Raw genomic sequence first — 22896 nt, 5'->3', positions numbered from 1 at the left:
AATTTACGGTTCCGCCACCGAAATTAAGACCATTTTTAAATACTTGGTAGCGTACAACATTATGGTGTATACTACGTCATCATTTTTAACCCTTTGCAGCATCCGTTATTTCCGAAATTTGCCCATTTTTCCTCTCTTCTTTCCTACTAAAATTGTGTCGTAGCGCCGTGTACCATTTACGGTACAAGCCGGTGTTACGGCACGTAGAACGCGCAGTTTCGCGCCGCATGGTCAATATCCTGGTTTATTAATAGTTTACGGAAGGAAAAGGAACGGAACAGAAAAGGAAATCGACTTAATCGAAATGGAAAGGCGTCGGTAGACATATTACTTTACTTAGATGACGACACGCAATTTTGGAGACGTCACGAAGGGGGGTCCGAATTCTTCCATTCTCCCCGAATGCATATATATATATATATATATTTTTTTTTTTTTCAAATTGGGCAACGATTAACCGACAGAATTGGGTGTGTCTTCTTTAGTGAAAATCGTCTAACCGAAGAACAATCGATAGCTTCCAGATGAAATAATTGTAACAGATATGGGGCTTCCTACAAAATCCCTCAAGAGTGCCCATCTCTCTGGACGATAACCGCCCGGTTAAACCAACTAAACGAGGTTGATTAATCACGGATAATCGCGCTATAACTCGTTAATTACAATTTACATTTTAATTGTAATTAATTAGAAGTAGTCGAGTGATGTAAGTGTAACCGATGATCTCTCTTTTTTTCTTTTTGGAGCATTTTTGGCACTGTACCAAAACCCCGTTTCGAAGCGCATTTCCTACGCTTCTACGTGTCCCGTACCGAAACATTTCGTACCCTGGTACAAAATAAAAATACTATACACCGCACCCCCGTGGTGATTTTATAAGAAATGTATTTGTGACGTATCCGTCGTATGCAAATTATATCCGGTTACGGCGGCATCCAGGTAAGAGAATCCAGGTCCTCTGGTTTCTAAATATAGTCCGTCCACCCCCGCCAATCTGTTACCATGACGACAGTTGTTATTGGATTTGATTCCTACCGTCGAATTAATGGTAAAAGAACCTTGACCCATCGAAGAGTCGTAGGAGACGAGAGGGTTGTTATGGCAACTAAACCTCGGAGGATTCAAAATAATGGCATTTTCCTCCCTCCCGGAAGGTTACTTTAATATAATTTATAACCATAAATAAGGGGAGGAGGAAGAAGCGCGTGCGACCATAGATGGTCCTCGAGCAGAGTTATTAACGGAAAAGGGTTTGTTCTCACCTGTCTAGAGTTAGCTCTTCCAGCAACGTCAGGTCACAGGCTATGTATTCTAGAGAAGAATCCGTGATTCTGGGACACCAGGATAAGTCGAGAACACGGAGGAGTCTGAGGTTTTCGGCTAAGAGCTCGATGCCATCGTCCGTTATCTTAGAACAACCCGAAAGAGAAAGTACAGTCAAATTGGGCAATACGTGAACCACGTTCAACACACCGTGATTTGTTATCTCCCAGCAGGATTTGAGTCTTAAGACGGACAGAGAACTGCTCTGTCTCGGCCCGAACGTGGCCAAACCCGAATCTGTCACGTGGTACGCCTGAAGATTGAGTTCACACAACGAAGGTAAGAGCTGAGCAATGGCAGAAACGCTGTCGTCCGCTACGTTGATGCAGTCGGTCAGTGTCAAGGATACGATCCTGGGCGAGAGACTTGCCCAGAATCCCGCGTCCGTGATCTCATTGCATCCCGACAACTCCAATTGATTGACGAATTGAAGGGTGGCCAACAGAGTCTCGAGACCCTTGTCCGTCACGTTGGAGCATCTCAGAGACAGATGTCTCACGTGTTTGACGAACTGAGCCGGGAAGTGAGCCGCCAGGTGATAAGCGTCGTTATCGTTAGTACCGAAAAGGCACAGGGCCTCCAGGCCCCTTCTCTCGATAGAATGGTACATCCTCTTGCGCCCGTCCGTTCCTCCGCAGTTTCTGATCTCTCTCATGTTGAAAACGGGCATCAGGCCCTTCCAGTAACCGGGCTGGTAGGCCACATCCCTCCACGCTCGGCACACCTGGGCCAGAACGGGCCTGTCTCGTGTGGCCACGTAAGAGAACAACCTGACCAGGAATCCCGCATCCTGCCACATGTCCAGAGTGGAGCAGGGTTTGACGATGGTGGCCAGGTAGTCGCGTATCCTGGAAGCTCTGTGTGCCCTTCTTCTTTCTAAGATCGAACTGTCCGTTCGATTAACCGTGTAGTTCTGTGTTCTACCGGCGGTGGTACCCGATTTGCTCCTGACTGTCAACCCGTTGAAACACCTGCTCAGTTCGGCAGCTGCCCTCTTGGTGAAGCTGACTTCTGCTGCCATCCTGTCTCGCCACCTTCCTCTATATTTCTCGTTGCTCGTCGACCATCCGAAGCGCTTAACGTAACCGTTATGTTGTCTTCATTCACCGAGGCAACGATTCTAAAACCCGAGACTGCGTAGTGTCTTCTCCTCTGACGTCACAGTGCGGTTCGTCCATTGTACCGTCGGGTTTGACGCTGCCCCAAGACTTATCGCTTCTCTGATCTGTTTTCCTAATCGATGCGTCAAATCTCCGAGATGACCGGTGATTTTTTTTCCCATTTCGTATTTATCGCCGCCTTCTTTCCCTAGGTGAGTTCTTCGGTGACGTCACCGGCCAGACACTTACCGCATTACCGGTTTTGCGAGCGCGTTATTGAGCCTTCCTCTGCAGTGGATGAGATCTGTGGGTGGATGCCAAACTCTCGTCGATAAACTCGCCGTCTACGTTAACTCCACTCGATTCTCGTCTCGCCTCCCCCCGACGAAAACACCCGGTACCCGAATATTAAATAATAATAATAAAAAAAAGTATCCTTATATTTTAAAACAACGGCGAATATAGAAAAATAATCCGGAATTAGGAATAAATTCTTCGCCTAACGCCGAATTTATTATTATTATTTTAAATAAATAACTCTTTCGAACGATATCGATTGTCCAGTTTCGCGCTACCACGCCATCTCGTAACGAAAATATGAACTATTTAAAATTAATTTATAAAGCAAATTTCTTGATTTTGGTTAAAATTATATTTTTATTTTTAACAAAATTTAAAGTAAAATTATTTAAAAAAAATACAAATGTATAAAAACAACGTAAGCAATTACATAATTCAAAAAATATTTTGGCACTTAATTACTTCATGGTGGCAGTTAATTGCCAAGAAAACATACAATGGTTTATTTTGTCATTTTTTATTTTTTTTATAAGACAGACAAAAATATATTTTAAAATAAGTTTTAAAATTAAAAAAAATAATAATAATTTTAAAAATAAATATTTTAAAGAGATTTTTAAAAGAAACAAATAGCCATATTTAATTATAAAATTGTAAAAAAATTAAAAAAAAATACAACGTATATGATAATTTTTAAAATATTTCTTAGAATTAAAAAATATTAATCAATATAAATGAAGGGAAAAAAAACATTTAAAATTTATAAACAGTGATTTTGAATTTTTTTAAATTAAGTTCAAAGACTTACTACCGCCATCTAACGATAACTTATAAAACTAAACATAATTTCTGTTGGTTACGAATAGAAAAACGTCATAAAACAGTTTAAAATAATGATAAAAATGTTTATAAAATAAAAATTAAACATTTAAAAGATTTTACTAAAAAGAAATAGAAATATCAAGACACAAGTGGTTATAATTAACAATGCACAATCCGGCCTTCTCTTATTTAAAAAACAATAAATCGCTTCCGTAACGAAAAATAATTTTAATAAACTTTTTCATTAAAAAAAAATCGCAATTTAAAAAGTAATTAAATTTACACGAGAAATATAAATAAATAAAATAATTTTTATAGTCAAAACATTTAAATAAGCAATTACGTCATCACGAATTAAAATTAAAAAAAATAATTTTATAAAAATAAAACTTTCGATTAAAAATAATAATAATAACAATAAAACACGATTAAAATTATAAATTATACAAAAGGCACTTTTGGTGATCAGCCATCGTCTCGTTATTTGAAGTAATGATAGATAAGGGATATGACGTCCGTAGTGATGTCATCGCCTTTTAGTAATGTCGTCATTTCCTGTTTTCGATCCCTCTACAGGAAGTTCGGAAGGTTATTTAAATTTTAAAATTTAATATTTATATAATAAAATATTATTCTTATTTAAAAATAAATTTAAATATTTTGATTTTTTTCTTTTAATTTAAAAAATTAAATGAAAAAGTAATAATTTACTGGATCGTATTTCTAACATTTTAGGGTTTGAATGTTAAAATCATCAGGAAATTCTTTTTTAAAAAAAACTTAATTTTAATTGTATAAAATACTTTTTTTTAAGTTTTATAAATACTTTAATATATAATTTAATAAACATAACTTATATATAGAAGTATATGCCGCTATATATAGTTAATGGAAGCTGAATATAGAATAAGGTCGTAAGAAACCGGAATCAACCGGTCACAAATTGAAAAAAAAAAGGTCATCTACTTTATAAATATAAATTATAACAAGAGAAGAATATTAAAAATCCACATTTTCACCTTCAAATCTTAATAATTAACACAAAGAAACCCTTCAAAGTTGTTAGAAATCCGCCATTTCGCATGCGTTTCAACTTTGGAAATTGGAAATAAAACTTATTTTACTCGAAAAATTTAAATAATTTCTACAAAATTTAATTAAATTCTATTATTTTACGGTTATATTTACGTACCTTTACATGATCCATGAAAGATTTTGGCATAGGAATCGAGTCCAACTGGTTCCTGTTTTCAAAGCCCGCTTCATAAATACCGCTCTTAAGAATTCGGGATGATCGGGATCGGTATTCGGAATCCTGAGGATTATATGGATTAAAGATCGAGATCTATCGGGAAAACGAGGATCGACATTCAGAATCTTTGAATCTTTGGGATGGAGTGGTAAAGATGGAGAAGAGTGAAGAAAATAGGAGCGAGGAGGACTGACTTTTCGTACGTGCCACAGACATATTTATAGGGTGATCTTTTTTTAACAAGTAGAAATTGTAATTTCCGTTTGTGACGTGAGTCACAAAAATGAATTAATTAACTCTAGAAAGAGCCAATTTATCGTCCATTAGATTCCATTGAAGAGGTTCTAATTATTATTAATGGGCCGAGAGATAAGAGAATTTCCTATCGATTTTCTGTTATCCTTGATGAAAATCTACCGTTTAATATATTAGTTAATTAAGTTTGAAATTAAAAATTATTCTCTATATTAATTAATATCTTTATTATATTTATAAAAAGAATAATAAATTAAATATTGGAATTTTTAGAATTACTTTAAAACATTGGTTACGAGGAAGAAAGGTGGTTTTATGATTGATTTTTTTAAATTAATTAAAGGATTTCTTCGAAATTTTGGGTGGAAAATGATTGTTTTTGCATCTTATAAACTACAAATTATCGTAATTTTGTCCTAAAATAAAAAATATTCACAAATATATTAAATTTTTACGCATTAATTGCCATGGATCTTGCCTACATTTAGCAGTTTCTGACCATCTTTTCCTTTGTTTAAAACTTCAAAAATTCGTAAACAATTAAAGAAAGGTTAATTAATATTTAAAATTTATTTTGAATTAATTAATTAATCGCTCCGTTATGATATTCGGCGAGAAATCTTTAATATTTACGCTCGATTTCTTATCGATTTTTGCTCGTACACGTGGCCATTCTTTAAAATAATTGATGATTCACCGCCACTTCGAGCCTCGTCAATTACGTATATTAGAGAATTGTTAACGTGGAAGGTCTCGTATAATCGACTGTAATCTCCTGTACAAACCTGTACAAGTTTATGTTAATTTATAACGAGAGGGGCATTGTTATTCTCTCCATTGATGCACGACTCTAATGACTGGTGTCCTATAAAGTGATGAGATGAAGTGTGGTGAATCATGAAACTTTAAGTAAATTTCTTATATTTAACTGTCTGCCGATTTAAAATAATAAATATATATTCTGTATATTCTAGAGAATATTATTCTACGTTTATTATAGAACGATTATTCTGTAAATAGTAGAATTTTTAAATTTAAGCTGCGAGAAGGAAGCAGTTTTCTTTGAAGAAGAAAGGTTAAAAAAAAAACAGATTTTTTTTTATTAATTAAACCGAAAAATCGGCAAGATAAAAGCAGAAAACGTTCATCAAAATCGGAAATCTCTTCTATTTTTACTTTTATCCTTATTATTTTGTATGTTGGCGCTGAATTTATGATCATTTTTATACATTTTCTTTATTAAAATGAGATAAGTTCTATAAAAATCGCTTCGAAGAACCAGAAAAACACCTAAAGAATGCTTAAATATTATAAAACTAGATAAAGAATAATTCATTTTTTAAAAAAAGCGCAAAAAATAGAGAAAATCGAATAGTTTATGCGTATGAAAGGTTGATAAAATCATAATTTCATTTCTTTTAATGCTTTAAATTTTCGAAAAATCTCGATAAGTATGTTTTATTGTGAATCTACGAAAGCATAAAAATATTTAAATGTAGCATTCGTCAGTACAAAAATCAATTATTTCTTATCTTTTGCTTATTCTCCCGAGTGGAGTTCTTGGCTAGAGAGAGAGAGAGAGAAAAACACTGCCATAAATTACTCGAACAGAAATTTAATTCATATTTTTCATAATTAAAGCCAAGAAAATGATCATTAGAAACAGAAAAACTTAGTTTAACGTTAGATAAAGTCCAATTGAAACGACAGCAAATAGAAATTAAAACACAATGTGGGAAACACGTGATTACAGTTTCGCGAGAAGCAATTGTGAAACGATCACGGGAAGAGATAATGACGGATTACTTTAGACATTTGTGTCTTGATTTGCTTATCCACAGGAGAACTTCCTACAGGCTTTGATTCTGGTGTATCTTCCAGGAAAGGTCATGACCCCTGGAGGTTCTCTCTGATAACGTACAGCACAGAGAGATTCGATAGGGGGAAATGTGGTTTTCCTATCAAATTTTTCTAGAAGGGAAGAAAGAGAGGGCGAGACGAATGAATTTAATCTATGTAAATAACTTAAGTGTGTTGGGTACAGTTAAAAGTACTGTACTGTATCTATTATATAAGGCGAGCCGGAATGATGGGATAAAACGCATCACATGGACGATCCGCCAAAGGGGTGCCACAAAGAGAATTATTTACGTGTTATATACGTGAAGAAAATCGGAGAACTCCACTACGTGTTCAAAGGTGGGCCGAGGTGCGATAGAAATAACGATAATCAGAAGTAGAGATGATGAGGGAAATCATCACCATCATCTATTTCTCTCATCATTCTATCTTTTATATAATAAAAATAAGATAATTGATAATTTTAACAATTCAATTTTTATCCGAATGTCTACAACAGTATATTTAATCGATCGCCGATCAGATTTTAATTAGTGACTAGAATTATTCGTTTCTCTTTATTCGTTCTTCGATAGCGATTTCGGGTTTAACGTATGATTCGAAACGTGCAAGTTAAGGATTTATCGACGCACATCATGGCACCTGCGTTATCGAATTCTCCGCAGTATCGGGGTGCAGAGAAGAGGGTGACCAATTTGCGTCTGGCAAAGAATTCGTAACCGTCTTCCACCACTTGGTGAGCTCTGCAGATCAAGTCCAGACCGTGTGCCTCTGTGAATTCCTCCACCATATCCTCTCCGAAAGTGACAGAAATCCCTCGTTCGTTGTGGCTCCACCCGTCTATCATTCCGTCCGGATCGGCCCACAGAAGATCTCGAACTATTCCCGATCCCGTGTAAGATATGGGTCGAGACAGCTCCCGAATTTGCTGTAACGAATATAATTCCGGACTCAATCCCCCGTGACAGCAAAATATCTTCTGACGAACTATGGCCACCAGAGGAAGAGTATCGAAAGACTTCACGAACTCCTTCCATAGTTTAACGCTATAACGTATCTTGCATTCGTCGTAAAATCCGTAAACTCTGCTGATGTTGGCCGTTTCGTGATTCCCCCTCAACAGGAAGAACCTCTCGGGATACTTCACTTTATAAGCGAACAGTAGACAAATGGTTTCGGTCGATTGTTTTCCCCTATCCACGTAGTCTCCGAGGAACAGATAGTTACTTTCGGAGGGAAAACCTCCCACCGAAAAGAGTCTCAAGAGATCTTCGTACTGTCCGTGAATGTCTCCGCATATGTTAATGGGAGTTCCGAGTTCTAAAAGGATGGGTTGGCTAAGGAATATTTCCCTGGTGATCCGACACAATTGGATAATTTCCTCTTCTGGTAATTGTACTAATTTTCCCGGTTGGTAACGAACTTCTAACAGTTGGTATATGAGTTTGTCGATGTCTATGTTCATTCCGAAACGTTGTTTTACAAGGATTTCTCTCTATCTTGATTTTTCTATTCGGTATACTTCGATAATAAACGCCTCTAACAATATAGATTCGATATAACAATACAATAATATAAATACAATAGTTGCGTTATTATTTTTCTCTTTACTAATAATGAATACAAATGATAAGGCGTTAGCTATTCCTAACACCTTTATATAAAAAAAAGTAAATCTTTTAAACTTTATTGGGCTGCAATTTGAAAAAAAAAAATAGTATACAGTATACGTTATTTCAATTCATAACTTCCCCTGAAAGCAGTTAAATACCTAAGTAGGAGCCAGTTCCTCGTAGAAAGTCTTCCCTGTCGGCATCCCCTTGGAAGATCGCCCCTGTATCGATTGTCTTATTTCATCAATCCAATCATTCTCTTGTATTTGATGACAGTTCTTAAATGATGTGTCGGTGGCATATGCGGGATTTTTCAGAATATGGGTGCTGCTCGAAGCAGATTAGGGTGCCTCTACGGCACCCTAATCAACTTTTGAATTACTTTAGTTATCTACTCTTATATAATTGAAATCACGCGATTTGCATTATTATATTTATTTTTATTTTAAAGTAACAAAATCAATGGTTTTGGGGGTCTTATCTAGGAGGAACTTTCGCTAGAAAAGCTCCTGATCTGCGTACAGATCACCCAATTATACTATTTCGGATGCAGACACGTAATCTATTCTTATACCCAGTGCCGGCCCCAGGCAAGTTTTAGGATGGAGCGAGATCCTATTATGGCGCCCCCTGGGTTGCCCCTGATTTATACCCTTTAATTTCTTTACCACCGAGGCGCCCCCTAGGACTTAGCGCCTGGAGCGGCTGCTCCGTTCGCCCTATGGTAGGACCGGTTCTGCTTATACCACAGATCAAAACAGAAAATCTCGTTATTAAAATGTTATATTAGTATTTAGAATAGCAAATTGTATTGTTACAAGGAAAATTAATCATAATAAATAAAATTATCGCGCGCGTTGACACTTGTTACCTATCGAAATGACGATGACGATGAGTCATTTTGGTGTTTTTAGAAGGCAGAACTGCAAGGAAATTCCTCAACACGCTACTCAACATTCGAGTTCGATAAACAGAAAATTTTGTTTGTTTTTAAATTAAAATTTCGTAATTTTCTCTCGATTAATGCCCTAATTTTATAGAAATAAACAATTATTTACAATATATTTACGTAAAAACCGGTTAAAACGAAAATTCCAGCATATATTTTTTTTTTTACATTCGAAAACACTAGAAGGAAATTTTTCTCGCATCGACCCTTTGTAAGATTTCAAATTTTTAACCGGTGTTACGTAAACACCAAAAAATGACGTCAGCGCCTTCTCTTTGGCTGATGCAATCGAAGATAAGATTCGGTCGAATTACTCCGCGACAAAAAATATTTATATATATTTCTTAAGTTTAAATAACTTAAATCCAGTTTGTTTAATATTTACACGCGTTATAATCATATATAAAGTGGATATTTTAAAGAATATAATAATTTAGTTAAGCGTATTTAATTAGTATTATTTGCAAATTTTTCAGTGACGTCAGCGCATTTTTCCGTATCCATGACGACGTCGGCGGTGGGACTTCATTCTCTTTCTCAATGTCCGCCATATCGAAACTAGCGAGAAATCTTTTAGCTGCTAGGATAGAGAAAAACAAAATGAAACAATAGTTTTTTACACGGCGAAGCACCTTACGGTGCAACGCACAACTACAACAAGTTACAATGGCGTAAGTATTTCTTAAATTAATTCATTTTTATTCCTTTCTATCGGAGCAATGGCGGAAGTCGCTGAAAATTGCGCATATAAATTGCTCTTTTTTAGTATCTGGACGTGTTTAAATGCACTTAGGAATGGTTAAATTTGTATAGAACGATTTCGTAGAGCGAATGGCAACGAATAAGCTCGAAAATTATTCTGTCGAGTTTTTAAAAATTTTATAAAATATCTCTAAATTGACGATTAATTCGTAAAAATCCGCCATTTTTTAATGTAATATTTAAGAAATTTCCAAGTTTTTAGCTCCACGAGGTTGTAAACATGAAGGATTGGCAGAACTTACCCTTAGGTAAGTTGGGTTAAATTCCAGTTATGTAGGCTGTTTTTTTCAATCTCCGACGGTCCATAAAACAAAGACAAGTGTAAATAACAAAGTGAGTTTATTACCAAAAGTTAGGTACAAACGTGATTACTTTTCGACATAATCGCCGTGAAGATCGAGGCATTGACGTATTCGTGGGCAAGCATTGCAATTCCCTCTTCGTAGAACGTTGCCGCCGGTGATTTGAGACGGCATTAATGGTTTTTTTTGAAGATCGTCATTAGTCTCGAACCTCTGCCTCGTAGTAACGTTTTCAGTTTGGGAAAGGAAGTCGCTCGGCACTAAATTGGGGCTATACGCTGGGTGTTTAAAAAGTTCCAAGCTGGGTTGAAGTTTTTACACCTTTAATATGTGAAGACTTCCATCTCTTTCTTGAACTGAAAACATTGCTAGGAGGGCAGAGGTTCGAGACTAATAATTATCTTCAAAACAATGTTAATGCCGTCTCGAATCACTGGCGGCAACGTTCTACGAAGAGGGGATTGCAATGCTTGCGCACGGATACGTCAATGCCTCGATCTTCACGGTGATTATGTCGAAAAGTAATCATGTTTGTACGTAAGTTTTGGTAATAAATTCATTTTGTTATTTATGCTTGTCTTTGTTTTACGGACCATCAGAGGTTGAAAAAAGAACAGCTTACATACTTTTGGTATCTTGTCCGTGTATAAACGTATAGGCTGATAATCTGATGAACTAAAAGTAGCTTCTACTGTTGTCTGTATGAAGAGAATTGCGGTAATAGCCGTGCAACTCTAAATGTTGCATGGTCCCAATTTGTATGTTTTTCTAGGTTACTACCCCTTCGTCTGCCAACGTTTTCCCCTTTGTTTTGGTAACGTGCATCTGCAGAATAGATGTCTTTTGGCCAGTATTGGTGTGCAACGGAGACAGTCAACAGACCGTCGGGAAATTTTGGATTGCCCGCCCTGCCGTCCGGATTTGTTGCATTGTGGTCATCATCCATCAGAGGCAAGTCTCGGGCGACGAGAAAGTCACCTAGAGTGTCAGAGTCGGAGAGTTTGTCGTGACATCTCCAAAGCCGGCCAAATACTTCCATTATGCAGACTTGTCACTGTTTACCGAAATGACGGGAAGAGTGTTGGCGTGCGAAAGGGAATACCTAGAGAAAGAAACTCGAATTGGGACTTTGTGATGTAAATGGTTCCATTGCAGTTATGGCAGTTCCAAATGGGGTCGAGCAAACTACCGCTGAAGAATTTAGTTCCACCATATTATAAATATTTCCTTGTTTATTTAAAGATTATAGAATTATAAATAGAAAATAAAGCTTAAAAATTTATTGGTCAGTTGGCAAAATAANTTACATTTCTACAGTATTACCAAGAAGTATATTATGTTTATTGACACATATATATTAATGACAATATATCAGTTTGTGATAATCATGATTTGCTTATATCAATCTTAATTGATAAAGAAACTGCTTATCTAACTGTAATGTAACTATCCAGATAAATATTTAATTTGCACAGTAATTACAAAACAAACATAATAATCATAATAATCTATATTTACATTTTTGAGCAAACTACCGCTGAAGAATTTAGTTCCACCATATTATAAATATTTCCTTGTTTATTTAAAGATTATAGAATTATAAATAGAAAATAAAGCTTAAAAATTTATTGGTCAGTTGGCAAAATAAGGCTCTATCTATTTAATGTTATTAATTAAAGAGACAGGAATGCTTTTTTTTTACGTTAAAGTTAAAAAATGGATAATATTGCGTTATTTGAATATCTATATTTAACATTGAAATGAAACTGTAGAAAGTGAAAAAAATAATAATAAAGTCAAAACTGGAATGGTCTGTTTAATTAATTTCTAGTTTGTTTGGTAGTCGTAGCAGTAGAATATAAACAGAGTATTTCAGGTTAATCAAGTATTTTGGTAGAAAATAACTGATTTATGGTGTCTGCTTTAAGAGAGTATAAAATTTTTGACAATGTTTGTTAAATTGTACATTATGATTTCAATATGAAGAAAAAAAAAGTTGATAAAATCTAATAGCTAGGCCTACATTTAATTAATTCTTCTTGATATACTAATGTGGGGATTAGTATGCATCTAGGATACGGGACTTCTATGAGGGAACATTCTTTCAGAATATAAAGTTTAAAGAAATTTGTGTTTGTTTTGTTTTTTTTATTTTGAACAGATTGTCTTTTAAAATGAGATGTTAATAAAAATGTTTTTGTTCTCTATTGCAAATTACTAACCTAGACCTAAATGTTTTATATTGGTGAATGAATACAGATGACTTTTTCTTAATAGCTTGGATCGGTGGTTCCAAAACTTTGAAAAGTTGCTGACCCTCTTACAAAAGACATGCTTTGGCAGATTTGGTTGTGGTAGTTAATTAATAAACTACAAATTATTTGCAAATTTTTCAGTGACGTCAGCGCATTTTTCNGTACTTGCAGACTCGCGAGAGTCGGTGGCCCGTGGTTTTGGAACCGCCAGTCAAAGCCAAGCTTAGACTTAGAATATAAGAGAGCTTTATTTTATTAAAGAAATCTTATATTTTATTACTTCTAAAATAATACTTTAAAGTAGCTTATTTTTATGGAGGTGCAAAGGTGCATTTTAAAAATTCAAAGGGTGAAGGCAACAGAAAAGGTTGGATTGCCTGTTTTTTTTTAGAAAACTATTCTTCTATGTCTACTGCAAAAGATAATTTTTGTCAAGAGCCATTGTTTAAGGGATTGAGATTAAAAATTATGATAAATAAAGAGTAGGAATAATATGTAGGAGCAAAATTAACTAAGAACATTTTCTTTGTGGCTTATTTTCATTTTATAATTAGTAATCTTACATTTCTACAGTATTACCAAGAAGTATATTATGTTTATTGACACATATATATTAATGACAATATATCAGTTTGTGATAATCATGATTTGCTTATATCAATCTTAATTGATAAAGAAAGTGCTTATCTAACTGTAATGTAACTATCCAGATAAATATTGAATTTGCACAGTAATTACAAAACAAACATAATAATCTATATTTACATTTTTGAGTGTGTAACTCTGCTCTAAAAATGTAAATACATTTCCTCCATTTCTGTTTTTGCATTAACTAGATAAGAGATCGATTTTTAATAAGGGAAATTTTGATTAGGCAAGTTAAAATTGTAAAATTGATGACATTTTGGTTTTTCTGTCTTCAGATTCAACAGCTTCCAAATGATGTGTAATGCTCTCAAAATAGGTTTAAAATTTTATGACAATATGCAACGTTATTATATACACATTAAAGACAAACATTAATAAAAAAGCCAGGACGACAATTATATTTAAAAAAACAAAATTTTTTCAAGAAAATGATTCGTGTTTTGTCATAATCCCATTTGTTTTCAAGGCGTGACGTGGACGGAAGATTGAATTTCTGTATTTCTTCAACTATTTTCTTTAAATAGAGAGAGGTGTATTTAATATTTTACACAGTAGGTTTTCAATTTAATTGTCCAGGACCATTGTGTATTGATAATTGGGAAAAGTTATGTCTGTCACTGTATTTTAAAATGTATTTTCAAATATACATTAATAACGAACTTGCGTTATGTAATAAAATGTTGTTACAGCTTGTAGGTATGAATAAAATATTATGTAAGGTACATTGAGTAATTTATACACTCCATTAAAACATTTCTAAAATATAGATTTAATACAGGAATTAAAGTTCAAATAAACATATCAATAAAACTACACAATGTAACTAACAAAGTGTTTATGCCAACAATACTGACTGATTGACCCAACCTTTTAGATTGCTCTATTTACCAGTGTTAAAAATTTTTTCTTTTTCTATTAAATTTGAACTCTGTTAATTTAAAGTTGGATAATAATTAAAATTTAAGTATTTAATTACAACATTATTTCTTTAAAGCCTTTGTTTATTATTTAGAAATGGAGCAATTACATAGGTTGGAGGCTTTGCATTTCTAAGGAATCAAATGGTCATTAGATTGTGTACTTTACAGGAAATAACTGTAAAATTAGCAAACTAATGGGAAACTAGCACAAAGTTCAACTTTATTTGCTGACATTTGCTAGTTATTTTTACAGTAAAACATTTCTGAAATGCTAAAATATTTATAGTTTTGTTTTTTAAAAAATAGTTAGGAAATTTCATAATTTTCTGTATAAACAAACAAAAGGTAGTATTTATTAAAGTGAACCCCTGTGGTAGTGTTTAATTATTTTAAAAAGTAATAAGATAAAAGTTTGAAATTTGAGTACTGAACTTTATTAATGTTTGTAAATACAGCTTTTGTTTCCTTGTTCATTAGGAAAATATTTACTTTTCCAGCTGTTATATATAACAACAGAAAAGGTATGGCAATCAGTCAAAAAACAACATCCGAGATTTTTACACTTTTGGACTCTGGAACCTTGAAACATCACAGTGCAAAAAAATTTGGGGATTTTTTTTCTATATGTAATGGTGTTAGTATGGGGAGACGATTTTGTTTACCCACTTTGAAGCTTAATAACTCCTATGCCTTTTGTCAAAATTTTCTGAAATTTTGCAGGTATGTTTGAGTATTAGGGGGATTGATGCCATTAAATTTTGGTGGTTAAAGCTTGAGGGATGGGGAGATAGAGGATCATATGTTGTATCTCAAGTGGGACCAGACTTAATGAAGATTTTACTCATTATCATCATTTACAATATTTTATAAAACTTATATGTCCTCAAAATCAAGATTTTGCCATTTTATTATGATTAATAATATAAAAAGATTTTTAATAAAATATAACAGATGGCACCACTACAATTTAAAATTTTTTTTGCCAGGGAAGTTATTCAACTCTTTGCTGGATTTTTATCAATGCTTCGATTCAAGATAAAAATCTTATGTTGATATTAATCCAACAGAATTCAAAATTTGTATAAAGAACTTTAAAAAGATTAATGTGAAGAAATGGACACTTCCTCATTGAAAAGTTTTCTCAAATTACAAATAACCTGTATGAGATTTTGCTTAATGGGACATAACTATGAGTTTGTCATTTTTGACCAGTTATTTTGGATTGACAAATAGGAGCCAGATATTTTCATTAAACTAGTATCTTTATTGTTTTATATTACAAAGATATATTTTATGGAAAAAAATTCTTGCTTTCTATGTTACATCTCTAGAATTCCTGATATTCTTTGAAGAGGATTTGGTTACATTTCAGGATATGGAACACACAATGAACACAGAGTCCTATTTAGTTGCTATCCGATTACATTTTTGTCACATTTACACGAGCTGTATAGTTGGCTTGAATATGCTTGTCATTCTGCTTGTAATTAATCTAGTTATATGCAAAATTTTCGTCAGATTTAAGTAGATTTATTTGAAATTGTTTATACTGATATTATAGATTTACTTGCTTCAAAACAATAAATAACAATAGTAAGTTGAGGTAAAGAAATATTATAAATGGTCATATAATAAACAGAAATTATCTGGTAAAATGATCAAGTCATAATTTTTAATAAAGCAACAACAAATGACAAGGTCTGCTATGTTGCTTGTAAGTTTGGAAGCAACTATAATTTGGTATAAGGGAGGAAAAGGAAGGAAAAAGAAAACTGGATGTTTTGATTAACATGTGACCCCACAAAATGATGTTTTTAAAAATTCCGTATGTCCGAACTTGTGAGACAACAAGTATTCAAACTACCTTTTAACACTATATTTAATTTCTATGCAAATTACACAAATTGTGCTTTAGATGGCAGTAAATAATCTTTATTTAGAAGTCCAAATAACTACTGACTCGGAATACCTTGTGCCGAATACAGTCAATGAAGCGTATTGATGAATTTCTGAATAGATCATTAACATAAGTAATATATTATCATGAAAGACCTCTGCTGTGTATAATTTGTATAAAAAGAAAATCCTCATTAAGTGCATTATCCAAAAAGATGAAACTTTTCGATCGCTTTATTGATACAGAATAATAAAGAATGATTAGTTCTCCCCTTAAAAAAAGATGAGTGGTTCTCTCCAAGATCTCTCTGAAAAGAGTTGTTTTAAAAAGAAAAAATTAAAGTAATTGAACTTGGGCTTGACTCAAAGGATAAAGGAAAATCTTACAAATCCAGTACACAAAATTGATTTGAGAAAGTTGTTAGAATAATAATAATGATAAATACATATGAAAGGGGTATTTTCGGTACCATGTTATCAAAACATTCAAATAAAAGCAATTGTTTGTATCCAGAAATATGTTCAATAAAAAGTTTTTTTAATAGAAAATATATATTTATAATATAAGAAATTGCATTTTTGTTAGTACATAAATTTTAGTGAAAGCTAAAAAGATTATAAAATAAATATCCTTAAGTTAATCTAAAATAGTCAAAAACAAACTGTGCACACAAATTGGAACTACAATTCAACAGAATAACACCTAATCACAAATTTCCAGCAAACAAACAAACAATTGTCTATTTGTTTAATGGAAATTTGTGTTTAGGTGTTATTCTGTTAAAATACAGTCATAGAAACATATTCCAAAATCTTGTGTATTATAACTTAGGACCACAGCAAGTCTAAATCCAGCTCTAATGGAATAAAAAATTCAAAAACTCTCTTAAATTTAATATTAATATGTAAGTTTGTTCAATTGTCTATATTCAAAATTATAAATGATGATAAATCTTAAATTGAAAAGCTTATTGTTGGAGAATTGGTACCAGAATGAAGTGTTAAAAAATTCATAGAGGATTTAAATTTGAAATTTCATCTTAAAGTATCTTTTATTTTAAAATTGGCACATAGCTATTATTTGCCATTAATGGATGCTTTTTCAAAGCTTCCATTAATGACAAATAATATCCATTTGTTTACTTGATCTAAATCTTAAAACTTATTTGTTTACTTGATATAAAAGATCAAGTAAACAAATAAGTTTTATCACTTTTCCAATGTTATTTGATTGAAACCACAAGTGTACAGAAAGGTTTTGTGTAAGCGACAGAAATCATTTGATTACCAAGAGAAATCTGGATACTGAGCATATTATTTTCACACTTTTGGAATGAGTTGGATGTGATGAAAAATGAATAGGAACACTGAGCATTTATATCATTTGCAAAAACAAGCCCAGAATCCACAAACAGAAAATTTTATTGTGTCTAGGTTACAGCTGATAATATCATTTGAGTTTATAACCATTGGTCAATCACTTCAGAAATCTCTGCACAGCTTCAGAAGTAGCCAGTACTTGTTTGTCAGAGATTTTATCCTCTTTAGGACACTTATGCTATGTGAGAGCAAGATCTCAAAGTCTAAACTCCAAAACTTTGTTTTGGAAAATTTACTTATTTTCCATATTTAATCAGGCATCGCACCATCTGACTACCATTATTTTCGCTGAGTAATCATATGTGCAGCTGATAATTTTGAAACAGAATGGAGTTGAAATGTTTCTTAGCTTCTAAAGATTTGCATTTTAGCATATTGGTATTTACAAACTTGTATATAACATTGGGAAACGATTATAAATTGTGAGAGTGCTTGCTTTCCTGAATAAAATATTTTTATTCACTTATACATCTCAGCTTGATTTTACACTTAAAAATCATACTTTTTGGTTGCTTGATATATCAGGGAGCCAAAAAATTTGAGTTACTACCTTTTTCAAAGTAAAGCCTAGTAGTCATAATTATTTTAATTACTAAACTGATTTATAATTTAGTTTTATGTAATTAAATCTTGTATATTTTACATTAGGTTTTTTGGAGTGTCTCCAGTTTTCCTTTTTCCTGCCGCTCCATTGGCAGATATTTATTCACGTTTATCATTCGGCATCGTCAACGAGAAGAAGAATGGAATCTTGCAAAATATTGGATTCAGATTGGGAGAGGTGGGGGCTTTGGGCGAATTCTGTCAACAACAACGACGGCATCTTTGATTTTAGCAGTTCTCTGGATGAATTGTTAACATCCGACTTAGTGGATGGAAACAACAATGATGCAAAATCAGGTTGGTAAAGTTTGTCTGTAAGAATAAATTTAAAAATTACTTAACAAATTCAGACGTGAAACTACAAACACACATATGTCAAGTTTTAATTGAGAAACTCAACTCTTATGTAAACAAACAAAATTCAAAAGTAATCTTGAAAAAATTTAGATTTTAATATTTTTTAAATTTTTATTCAGTTATGAATTCCAAATCTTAATACTTAAGGTATGGAATTTTTAACTTACTAGCTAGGACCAAACTCCTTTGAATACCTATGCAGACTGCAATTTTGGTTATTTTCAAAAAATTGTAAAAAGAAACAATGCAATTTTTGCAAAACATTGAATGTAAACCAAAAGCATTTATTACTGGTTCAAACACACCACAAGGTTACTTGCAACAAGTGCCTGTTGTTTTGGACTATAAATATAAGGTGCCATCAATTATAAGATGCATCTCTGTTTTGGACAAGTAAAAACAAAATGTCTTAAAATGAGAAAATATAACAAAAATTAATGCTGCTTTCTTTGTGGTTTTAATTAATAATTTATCATATTAATAAAATTATGAAATCAGTTTCTGATTGAGGATAAATCTTGCTTTCTTATTAATCATAACCATACATTAAGTTTAAAATTCAATAATAAACAGAAAAATACTGGTGCTAAACAAAAATTTTCAAGGAGTTCCAATACATTTTACTTTCCTGGCTTATGTATACATAACAAAGTATTGGAATCATGTTAAATTTGACCCTCTGAGTTTTTTGCAAATCTCCATGTTTTGAAACCTCCCAAATTCAAAACGGTCAAAAAACCCAGCAAAAAATTTCTTGCGTCTTTGTTGGCATCTATTTCACTTAATATCTCAGGATGGGGTTAAGATTAAGAAACTAAATTTGGCACAGTGGCTTGTATACGAGGGCTATTGATACTATTAAGTTTTGGTGATGAAAGGTCAAGAGGGTGGAGAGAGGGTGCATGTATCTTGAGAGGAGTAGGACTTAATCAAGATTTTTGTTATTAACATTTACATTTTTTATAAAACTTGCCCGTACCCTCAAACTTAACTTTTTTCAATTTTATAGTAATTAAAAATATAAAAAGTTTTATAACAAATTCTGATAACAGATGGTGCCACACAATTTTATTTTTGCATAATATAAAAGATTTTTTTAATTAAAACTCATAATAGCTGGAAAAGTTATGCAACTCTCATTGCTGGATTTTTTTTAATTTGCAAATTAAATGTCTTTTTGGGATGTTAGCATCCATCATCAAATTTTATCCTTGTACAGATTAGAACAGCATTTTTCTGGAGCTGGATGGTAATTAATATCCTAAAAAATGTTTCACTCATAAATAAAAACAATCCATCAGATTCCTTGAAAATTTGTTTTTTTTTAGCACCACTATTTTTCTATATAATTTAATTTATGAAGAGTATTTTATTATAATAGCAAATAACGATATTAAGTGGTTTTAGTTCATTTATTTTTCAAAAATAGATATGATTTTAATTGTCTATTTTTTCTTTAAAAAGTTTTATGGAAAACTGATGCTTCATATTTTTACTTGTGTTTGAAGTGGTACATTTATTCAGTAAAATCTAAGTTTCGACTGCGCAAATGTAGAGATGAGTTTTTTGCTGACTTTATTCAAAAATGAAAATATATGAGGTGATTGTATAACAGTTAGATGAAAAGAAAATTCACTCTTGATTTTAAGAAACATGTCATTAAGAGTCCAATATTTTTATCGTATCTAATATACGACAATTCTTCATTAAACTCCCTATAAATCTGCCATCTCAATTTTAACTTTCAAGAAGCTGTTAAAAACTTTAATAACTCAAAATTAGATTTTAAAAATAAGTCAGTTTAATATTTGATTAGCATTAAAGAAGTTTGACAAAACACTTCTGGCTATTAAACAGGTTTAATGCTCTCTCTCTCTCTGTTAAATTTTATCCCAGGTTGACGAAACCGACCAGTAAAATAGTAATAAATCCTAGTCAGCGTAGGATAGAAATATCTTTGGATCTGGTCAAATTTAATGTAAGTATTAATGGTTGTTCATAACCATTAATGAGTATTGAGTATGAACTTGTAAATTTTTACCAGATTTATCTTGACATAAGGAAAATGAAACTGTTTTCAAAAAGTAATCATTAATCACTGAACTTCCTCTGACTGTCGACAGAGATCATTATCTAATTGACAATGACACAATAATGAACGAAATAATAGAGAAAATAACATATTTCTTTGGCTATTGTTATTTAAGAGGAAAATATTTAAGACTGCTTATTGTTTATAAGTATATCTTATTGTAATAAAAGTTTAATGAGAGTAATTTCTGTCATTTAGAACATTCAAAAATATCCTTTTATTAACATATAACACAATCTGTTAGATAAAAAAAAAATAATAAGTTTAATAAGATCTTTTTTCGCATTGTTGCCAGGTTACTAATAGTATAGTTTGGTAATAGCCCAAGCTTTTTGATCGATGGTCAAATTAAGTATATTGTATGTCGTGAGTAGGCGAGTCACAAATATTTTGTTTATTCCATTATCCTAAAAGGCTTATGTATAAGAGATACACCAAATGTATGTCAGTCAGATTTGCCAGTGTCTGTAGTTTGAGAAATAAGTTGTTTGAAATTGGGAGAATGGTATAATGCAACAATGCGACATGTGATTTCTCCCAGAGAGGAATTCTGAGAAATTGGTCTTACTCCAGAAAATTCCATATAGCCTATCTGTGAACCACTGATGGGCAATTTTTTTTTATGATAAGAGACTAGACAAATGTGTTACATTAATGCAGTGGTAACATTTTCATTTTTTAATTGTACAGTCTGCTTGTAATTTATATAAGATGGTGCAGTATTATTGGTGGAATTCTTTATTATGTTATTTTTGTATACATTACATATTAAAAACTGGTTTGAAATTTTATAATGGCCGTTCAAAATTGCAATCCGAAAACTAAGACGACCAAATGTGTTTTAGATGAGTTTTAAGCGGTAACTATGAAACAATATGAATAACAATTTGCACGTTTGCAAAAGTAAATTGCAAATTGACATTCAGTCGGTCTCATTACAATAACTCAATTCTTTGCACTAAATAAATTTTAAAAAATTTTTTATGCCATGATGTAGAAAAAGTAATGTATAAATTAAGTGAAATGTTTTTGATTGGAAATTTCTTTTTGTACTTTTAGACGTGTTTGCGAAGTGGATGGATGAAAAGATGGACTTGTCCACCATGCATCTAGAAAGTCAGTCGGGTCTTCTGGATGATCTAGATGTGATGATTGAAGACCCAGCTACCATTCTGGAAATCATGATGGGCGCTCCATCGGATATACTGGAAAGCGATTTAGAAGTTTTGAATTTTAAATCCGAGAAGAACGATGGCCCGACCAAAGAGGCGTCGGAGTTTGCGGCCACTCCGGACTCGCCCGGAGGTAGAGTTCCCGACAACAGTTTTGCATTGTCTCCGGAATATCAGCAGGAATCATTTTATAAATCGGTTTCTCCCGAAAATCCATCTCCCGCAAAAGAGATAGTCGAAGAAATCGATCATTTAGCATCGTATTTAAAAGGAGAAGCAAATTCTCTAGATGTTCCCACATTATCACCCAATTTTAACGATTCGCAGTTATCGCCCAGTGTATCCGTTTCTAGTTTGGAAACATTAGATTCCGTAGATTCTAAAGATTCGTACGATAAAATAGAGGCACAATGTAGTTCATCCAACACAGATTTAGCACACGCAGCAGAGGGTGTTCATTTTCGTTTCGATTCGCACGAGAACAATGCAATGTTAGAAGAATCCGAAATACCGGAAGTCGGTCACAAGACCAAAGCCAGATCACAAAATCACAAACGATCGGTTACTAACCGTGGTCCTCCCGCGGGCGAATTTCGGCGGGAACGTAAGCGCAAACAGAACAAAGACGCTGCCACTCGGTATCGCCAGAAGAAACGCAAAGAATCCATGGCAATTAAAACCGAAGAAACCGTTTTGGCCGAACGTAATCAGGAATTGAAAAGTCGAGTCCAGCAGCTCTCTAACGAAATATCCTATCTGAAGGGCCTCCTGAAGGAAGCGAAATTAAGGATGCAATCTTCATGAAGATTCCAAAGTAATCACCAAGAGCGTAGCCTTTACGATGATTTTTTTTTCCCATGTCAGTTGCCGTTAAACCAGTTGTTTGCAGAAAATAAGACGAAGATCGTGTAGCTTTCAAATGAGATATTCTGTTGAATGTGTACGTTAATTTTTTTTAATACTCTTCTTGATATAAATGTATTAATTAATGCGTAAATAAATGTATGGTGAAGGAAAATTTCGCTTTTATTCGTT

At 32.9% G+C, this 22896-nt stretch overlaps 2 protein-coding genes and 1 pseudogene across 2 annotated transcripts; 1 reads left to right on the top strand and 2 right to left on the bottom strand.

The window, feature by feature from the left end:
* Positions 1-458: 458 nt before the first annotated feature.
* On the bottom strand, positions 459-2964 carry LOC111613016 (annotated as a pseudogene).
* A 4360-nt stretch (positions 2965-7324) lies between these two features.
* Positions 7325-8484, bottom strand: LOC111613018 (serine/threonine-protein phosphatase PP1-gamma catalytic subunit B-like). The gene has a single exon (XM_023354317.1). It carries the CDS (start codon positions 8375-8377, stop codon positions 7499-7501), a length of 879 nt encoding a protein of 292 aa, XP_023210085.1. The 5' UTR covers positions 8378-8484; the 3' UTR covers positions 7325-7498.
* Positions 8485-9983: 1499 nt separating this feature from the next.
* On the top strand, positions 9984-22879 carry LOC111613017 (cyclic AMP-dependent transcription factor ATF-4-like). Its single transcript, XM_023354315.1, has 3 exons — positions 9984-10145; positions 18286-18537; positions 21749-22879. Exons 2-3 carry the CDS (start codon positions 18381-18383, stop codon positions 22663-22665), a joined length of 1074 nt encoding a protein of 357 aa, XP_023210083.1. The 5' UTR covers positions 9984-10145; positions 18286-18380; the 3' UTR covers positions 22666-22879.
* The last annotated feature ends 17 nt before the right edge of the window (positions 22880-22896 follow it).

Source organism: Centruroides sculpturatus, unplaced genomic scaffold, assembly GCF_000671375.1.
Source record: "Centruroides sculpturatus isolate CEXI.00-Female unplaced genomic scaffold, Cexi_2.0 scaffold1389, whole genome shotgun sequence".
Lineage (NCBI taxonomy): Eukaryota > Metazoa > Arthropoda > Arachnida > Scorpiones > Buthidae > Centruroides > Centruroides sculpturatus.
This window is presented reverse-complemented; position numbering and strand designations above follow the sequence as displayed.

Bases quoted from the DNA above. Each gene is read 5' to 3' on its own strand.
- LOC111613017 (XM_023354315.1), top strand. From the start codon at position 18,381: ATGGAATCTTGCAAAATATTGGATTCAGATTGGGAGAGGTGGGGGCTT. The intron at 18,538-21,748 runs GTTGGTAAAGTT...TTGTACTTTTAG, and splicing joins CAACAATGATGCAAAATCAG to ACGTGTTTGCGAAGTGGATG.
- LOC111613018 (XM_023354317.1), bottom strand. From the start codon at position 8,377: ATGAACATAGACATCGACAAACTCATATACCAACTGTTAGAAGTTCGT.